General features: G+C 56.0%; 1 protein-coding gene across 2 annotated transcripts in view; it reads left to right on the forward strand.

Annotated features, from left to right (window-relative positions):
• ITGA2B (integrin subunit alpha 2b) overlaps positions 1–7,241 on the forward strand; it is a 13,751-nt gene that overhangs the window by 5,273 nt on the left and 1,237 nt on the right. For both annotated transcript variants that reach the window (XM_024760803.1, XM_024760804.1), the window contains exons 13-29: positions 1,884–2,066; positions 2,321–2,366; positions 2,466–2,570; positions 2,660–2,715; positions 2,809–2,960; positions 3,113–3,238; positions 3,630–3,697; positions 3,855–4,002; positions 4,446–4,538; positions 4,805–4,884; positions 5,197–5,277; positions 5,400–5,496; positions 5,595–5,747; positions 5,855–5,971; positions 6,462–6,575; positions 6,782–6,883; positions 7,098–7,214. In XM_024760803.1, the coding sequence (XP_024616571.1) occupies positions 1,884–2,066; positions 2,321–2,366; positions 2,466–2,570; positions 2,660–2,715; positions 2,809–2,960; positions 3,113–3,238; positions 3,630–3,697; positions 3,855–4,002; positions 4,446–4,538; positions 4,805–4,884; positions 5,197–5,277; positions 5,400–5,496; positions 5,595–5,747; positions 5,855–5,971; positions 6,462–6,575; positions 6,782–6,883; positions 7,098–7,214 (1,838 nt within the window). The remainder of the gene's footprint in view (positions 1–1,883; positions 2,067–2,320; positions 2,367–2,465; positions 2,571–2,659; positions 2,716–2,808; positions 2,961–3,112; positions 3,239–3,629; positions 3,698–3,854; positions 4,003–4,445; positions 4,539–4,804; positions 4,885–5,196; positions 5,278–5,399; positions 5,497–5,594; positions 5,748–5,854; positions 5,972–6,461; positions 6,576–6,781; positions 6,884–7,097; positions 7,215–7,241) is intronic.

Consider the following 7,241-nt stretch of genomic DNA (forward strand, 5'->3'; position numbering starts at 1 on the left):
TTTTTTGGCTGTGCCGTGTGGCTTGCGGGATCTTAGTTCCCTGACCAGGGATTGAACCCGGGCCCCTGGCAGTGAGAGCATCGGGTCCTAACCACTGGACTGCCAGGGAATTCTCTGTACTTGTTTGATCTTGAAGGGCATGGGAGCATTAGGCAGACGAATCCAGAGAACATCTGGGTGTGGCTTCCCCCACTTCCAGCAGAGAGGTCTGAGCGGGAGATAGGGGATTGGGGAGAGTCAATGAGGTCCTGGGAGCTTGCGAAGTGTGAAGAGGCCCAGGACAGAGCCCTGGGGAGCAAGAGCATTTAGGGGACTCCCAGAGGAAGTGAGTCTGGAAAGGAGACAGAGGAATGTTCAGAGAGGTAGGAGGGAAACCAGGAGATCTGATAGCCCAGAACCCAAAGGAAGAGTGCTTTAAGCCGGAGGAAGTTGGGTCAGTGGCTCCAGATGCTGCTGAGAGGTACAATTAGATGGGGCTGGAGAAGTAAGTATTCATGGGCTTTAACAAGAAGGAGGTCATTGGTGACAGTGACAAGAACCAATTCAGGGCTGGGTAGGGACCAAAGCCAGAATGCCAGGAGACAAGGTATGAATGGAGGGGAAGAACTGATGGCAGCCAGGGTAGACCACTCTTTCAACCAGTTTGTGAACGGAAAAAGAGAAAGGTGGATTACTGAAAGGAGATGAGGGTTGAGGGAAGGTTATTTTAATTTCAAAGAATATGGAGTAAGTTGAATGTGGAGGAAAATGATCTTATGGGGAAATGGGGGCATGCAGTGAGCTGGAGGAGGGTCCCTACAATGCCTGAGGGATGCAGGGGTGGGAGGCTCAGCCCAGTGGCAGGTGTAGGAGGGACACCTATTCCAGGGTCAAATGGGGAGAGGAGGAAGAAGTGGGTGTGGAGTTATAACACAACAGTTGGGCTGCTTCTCTTTGTGAATGAAGTGGGGGGCTAGGAGCTTGACTGAGTGGAGAAGGTTTGAAATGGGTGCTGAGCAGAAAACGCCAAGGGACTGCTGGGCAGCACCAAGGTCCCTAGTGAAGGCTGGAGGTCAGGAATTCATGGTGCTCCATATGGTGGGGTCTGGCCAGGCTTGCCCAGGACTGGCAATGGGGCAGGATGGCTGAGGATACAGTGAGGGTGACTGAATGATCAGAAAATCAATGAAGAGATGAGGAAGCCAAAGGTCAGGAGACAGTGGAGGCCCAGGGCCTGAGGACGAGACTGGTCTGATGGTCTATTTGGATGAATTCTGTGTACCTCGATCAGAAAAATCAATAAAGATTTTTAAAAGAAAACAACTGCACAGGAAACATAGCATAAAGTCAGAAGACAAAGGAAAGACAATTACAACATATATATCAAAGATTTTCATTGCTATCACATGCAAAGAATTCTTCCAAATTAATAAGATTATGATCATTATTAAATTTTCAAGAGTGATCTTAAAAGTTATTAGTGATGACGAGCCCATGGTATGACTCTGGATTTGCATGGTGGGAGTGGAATGGGGTGAAGACCCCCACGTGAAGAAGGGGCAAATATTTAATAGGTCTTGGTTACTTAATCTTCTGGGACTCTATTTTCTCATCTAAAATGGGAATAATAATGCCTGATTTTCAGGATTAAGGGAAATCATGTCATTATATTTTCCTCAATAGATAGTGAGGGCTGTTATTGTTTTTACAATAATCGGACTTGATGGGTCTCCCTCCTACCCAATTGTAAACTCCTGGAGGGCGGGGCAGCTCTCCCCTTGACCCAGACCTCTGCATTCCTCTCCTGGTCCCCTGGAGTCTGCCTAGAGAAGGAGCTCAGGAAAGTTTTACATCTGGAGAGACTGGATAACAAACAGCCACCCCCTTTCTGTTGCTCCTTCCAGATGTTGCTGTGGCCGCCCCCTATGGGGGTCCCAGCGGTCGAGGCCAAGTGTTGGTGTTCCTGGGTCAGAGTGAGGGACTTAACTCACACCCTTCCCAGGTCCTGGACAGCCCCTTCCCCACAGGCTCTGGCTTTGGCTTCTCCCTTCGAGGTGCCACAGACATCGATGACAATGGATACCCAGGTGCCCCTGGACTGCCTCCAGCTAGACAGGAAGGGCTCTTGGGCATTAGCTGGAGATGCTGAGACACAGCCGGGGGCTTGAACCTGACCTGGTGCCCGACTGAGAGCTCTGACCTGTCTGTGGGGCTGGGGGACCAGAACAAACCTTCTATGGGGGTGGTAGTGTGGGGAAGTGCTGGGAAGATGAGGTGAGGACGCCATACCCCCTCTAACTAACAATTCTGACACCTCCTTTCCTTCCCACAATGTCTATAGACCTGCTGGTGGGAGCTTACGGGGCCAACAAGGTTGTTGTGTACAGGTGAGCACTGACTCCAGGGGTGGGGAGAGGGAGGACCCACACCATCAGAGGAGACTAGGCCAGGCGGGGCCACAAGGCAAGCTTCCTTCATCCCACCAGGGCTCAGCCGGTGGTGATGGCCACTGTCCAGCTGCTGGTGCAAGATTCGCTGAATCCTGCTGTGAAGAATTGTGTCCTGCCCCTGACCGAGACACCAGTGAGCTGGTGAGGAGACAGAGGGCGTGGGCCAGGCAGGATCTGGGACCTCAGTGTGGGGACCCTGTAGCCCCTGAGCCCCATTCACATCTTTGCAGCTTTAACATCCAGATGTGTGTGGGAGCCACTGGACACAGCGTTCCCAAGAAGCTGCGTGAGTGGCACCATGGGGACAGGAAGGAGGTGGGCCTGGGCTCCCCTGGAGGCTGGCCGGGGAGACCCTGACACTCCCTGCTTGCCCGGCCAGACCTAAATGCTGAGCTGCAGCTGGACCGGCAGAAGCCCCGCCAGGGCCGGCGGGTGCTACTGCTGGCCTCTCAACAGGCGAGCACCATCCTGGGCCTGGATCTGAGCGGAAGGCACGGCCCCACCTGCCACACCACCAAGGCCTTCCTCCGAGTATGCCTGGCTGGGAATGGGCAGGGCTGGGTGTGCAGAGCCTGTTCATCCAGCCCTGGGGCATTGGGCTGGGTGCTGCACGGGGTGGTCAGGGGGACACACGTATTAGGGTACATGGTAGCAAGATGGCCTGACTCTTGCCCCCTCACTAGGATGAGGCCGACTTCCGGGACAAGCTGAGCCCCATCGTGCTCAGCCTCAATGTGTCCCTGCAGCCTGAGAAGGATGGACTAGCCCCTGCTCTCGTGTTGCATGGGGACACCCACATCCAGGAACAGGTAGGGGTGGGCAGGTGCAGGCAAGGGAGGTGGAGGACCCCTCCACCCAGAAAGTCAGGGTTAGGGTTAGTGTCCAAATCATATTGTGAACCCCCAAACCTAGATGTCACCTCTAATCTCTGATGTTACTCTCAACCCTGCTGAAAACCCCCAAATCTCAATATCCCCTATACCCTCATGTAAACCCCAAATGTCGATGTCACCTCTAAACTCTGATATAAACCCATAAACCCTGATGTCATTATCAAAGCCCTGACATCATCCCAAACCCTGATGCAAACCCCAAAGCTCTGACATCATCTCCAACCTCCTTTTCCTTCTCAGACCTTCTAATTCCCTAAGCCCTGATGTGCCCCCAAACTTACCCACACACCTGATGTGCCCCCTCTAGACCCGCATCATTCTGGACTGTGGGGAAGACGACCTGTGTGTGCCACAGCTCCAGCTCACTGCCAGCGTGTGAGGAGACCGCCCGCTCTACCCAACCCTGGCCCTGTCTACCCCTATGACACCTCCTCCCCACCTGGCTCCTGATACTCTGTCCTCAGCCCCTCTCCTCCTCCCAGACCCAGGGCTTGGACCCGGCCTCCTCAGCTTTACTCCTTTCTCCCCACAGGACAGGCTCCCCGCTCCTCATTGGAGCCGATAACATGCTGCAGCTCCAGATGGAAGCGGCCAACGACGGGGAGGGAGCCTACGAGGCCGAGCTGGCTGTGCACCTGCCTCCAGGCGCACACTACATGCGGGCCCTCAGCAACATCGAGGTGAGGCCCCACCCCGGGGCACAGTCGGGGACCTGGAAGGTGCAGGAGCCTTGATTCTCATCTCCCACCTGAGAGCTCCCACTTCTCTTATGCCTTCCTTTAAAAGCTGTGATCTCTTTTTAATTTGGAAGAGAACATTTGCTAATGGCAAAAAATTCAAGAACTCAATTATAAAACGCAAACCAAAAACGGCTCAGCAAATAAATGTTAACAGGAACCTCTGTTAACATTTGGTGAATTTCCTTCCAGTCTTTTTTCTCAGCATCAACACTTTATTTATTTATTTATTTTATTGACGTAGTTTATAATAATGGGGTTATGCTCCATGTGACAGTCCTTGAACTCCCACCTTGGCATCCTCCTCTCCCTGACTTTCCAAGGGAGCTTAACTATATATGGGATGCTCTGTAACCATCTTCTTGCTCGGGACTGCCTCTCTGAAGGGCTTTGAGAGGATCATCTGTAACCAGAAGAGGGAGAATGAGACCAAGGTGGTGCTGTGTGAGCTGGGCAACCCCATGAAGAGGAACGCCCAGGTGAGGCCGCCCAGTCCTGGGTGCTGGATCTCCTCCACCAGGGGTTCATAGACAGCTGGGTTTTAGGGGCTGGGTTTAGAGTCAGATGGCTCCAGGCTAGAATCCTGGTCCTCCCACTCCCTGTGTGTTCTTGGGTGAGTAATACCCTTTCTGAGTGGGCTTCTGAACAAAATGGAGGTAATAATGGTGACCTTGGAGGATGAGGTCCACAGGCCACATTCAGAGTGGGCATTTGGGCAGTGACTTTGGCTCTCCCCATGTCTCAGATAGGAATCACGATGTTGGTGAGTGTGGGGGACCTGGAAGAGGCTGGGGAGCACGTGTCCTTCCGGCTGCAGATCAGGAGGTACTAGACTGGGAAGCACTCCGTTTCCCTATCTGATCTCCACACAGAGATCCTCAGACACCCTCCATACATAAGGGTCTTCTGGGATGCCTGCTCTTTAGACTTCCCTCTTCCCTTTCTTCCTCAGAGACTTGTTTCTGAGTTTTGGAGCCCTAGAGGAAGTTCTTGTCTAGGTCTGACTTTAGTGTGGCACGCTGTTTGTGGAGTTAGCTCTTCCTGAGACCTCTGAAACTCTGGCCCAGCCCCAGAGAGTCCTCATGTTCACTGGCCTGGTGTCCCTGATCTATCTCTCCTCATCCCCCTCCCTTACAGCAAGAACAGCCAGAATCCAAACAGTGAGATGGTGATGCTGGATGTGCCAGTTCGGGCAGAGGCCCATGTGGAGCTGAGGGGGTGAGAGGCCAGGGATGGAAAAGGGAGTTGGTAGGCACAGCCCTAAGGTTCCGGGGTCCTGGGCAAAGCCCCCCGCCAAGTCAGGGGATCAAGCTCACTCTGGGCGTGTCGGGCCCCTGCAGGAACTCCTTCCCAGCCTCCCTGGTGGTGGCAGCTGAAGAAAGCAAGAGGGAGAACAGCTCGGACAGCTGGGGCCCCAAAGTGGAGCACACCTACGAGGTAGGGAGGAGCCTCCGCGCCCCAGGCTGGAGTGGGCGGGCCCCAGGGGCTGGGCTGGGTGCCGAGCCTCCTAACATCCTGCCGCTGCCACCCGCCAGCTCCACAACAATGGCCCTGGTGCTGTAAACGGCCTCCGCCTCAACCTCCGCCTCCCCGGCCAGTCCCAGCCCTCCGACCTTCTCTACATCCTGGATATACAGCCCCGGGGAGGCCTTCAGTGCTCCCCACAACCATCTCCCAACCCCCTCAAGGTGAGAGCCTGGGTGAGTTCCCCAGCCCAACAAACAGGGCCCCTCTACTCTAGGAGGGCTGGGAGATGGGCAGAGTGTCGGACCTGATGGCCTCTTTGCTTCCTCAGCTGGACTGGGGGCTGCCCACCTCCAGCCCTTCCCAGGCCTATCACAAGCGGGACCGCAGACAGGCGCTCCTGCCGGAGCAGGAACAGCCCTCGAGGCTTCAAGGTCCAGTTTTTGTGGTGAGCAGGCCCTGTGGTCTCCAGCTGCGGCCTCCCTGGCGCCCAGGGGCAGAGGGGATGGGAGGCAGGGACGGAGAGGGGCGGGGGGTGTGATGTAGGCCTCTTGTGGGCCACCGTGGTCCCACAGAGTCCTCCAAGTGAATAGGAAGGATTGTGCTGGTCTTGTGTCTGGGGCAGGGTGGGGGGCACTTGCATATTTTAAGGTTTCCAGTACATTGAAGAAAATGAATAAACGCCAAAGCAGGTTTACAAAAAGGCTGGGTATTGAACGCTGTGTGATTGACCCACTTCTTTCCTCCCTCTCCCTGCATCTCCGGGACTGTGGGAGCAATCTCATTCAGAGATAACGTCCCAAGCTTGAATCTGAGTCCCTTCCCGAGGAGGAGGCCCGGCCTGAGCTCCCTGACCCCCCAGCCCCCTCTGTCTTGGGTCCTACGGTGAGAGGGTGATGGGTCAGGAGGGGCTGGGGACCAATGACACATCCCCTCAGAGCTGCGATTCGGCGCCCTGTACTGTGGTGCAGTGTGAGCTGCAGGAGATGGCGCGCGGGCAGCGGGTCATGGTCACGGTGCTGGCCTTCCTGTCGTTGCCCAGCCTCCGCCAGGTGGGCCGGGATGCGGGCGGGCGGGGCCCTCTGGAGGCGGGCACTGAGTGTGTTGGGGGAGGGCGGGGCTTCGGGGGCGGGAGAGAGTGAGGGCAGAGTTTACTTTGGAGGGGATGGGGTCAGGTCTCCCCAGAGGGGAGTCTGGGGCCGGTACTCCCGCAACCAATAGGCCTCGTGTAAATGGCTTTCACCGCCACCCCATCCAGAGGCCCCTGGATCAGTTTGTGCTGCAGTCGCACGCTTGGTTCAACGTCTCCTCCCTTCCCTACGCCGTGCCCGCCCTCAGCCTGCCCAGCGGGGAAGCTCTGGTGAGTGTGGAAGGATGGTGGCAGAAAGGGGTCCCGCGGGTCTCCCGTTGGCCTTCCCCTGTGTCCCTGCCCAGCAGGATGGGGGCGGGGCCTCCCTGGGTCTGCGGGGTGGGACAAGTAGGTGGCTTAGCTGGGGGTCACCAGCCCTGCAAGTCTGAGTCTTTGGGAAGGTCAGCATCCCGGTGACTGAGGAGACCCACGGGTCTCCCCTCAGGTGCAGACACAGCTGCTTCGGGTCTTGGAGGAGAGAGACGTTCCAATCTGGTGGGTGCTGCTAGGTGTGCTGGGTGGCCTGCTGCTGCTCTCGGTCCTGGTCCTGGCCATGTGGAAGGTGAGGCGGGAAGGGAGGGTGGGTTTC

This window comes from Neophocaena asiaeorientalis, unplaced genomic scaffold (assembly GCF_003031525.2).
Source record: "Neophocaena asiaeorientalis asiaeorientalis breed wild unplaced genomic scaffold, Neophocaena_asiaeorientalis_V1.1 scaffold30, whole genome shotgun sequence".
NCBI classification, from domain to species: Eukaryota; Metazoa; Chordata; class Mammalia; order Artiodactyla; family Phocoenidae; genus Neophocaena; species Neophocaena asiaeorientalis.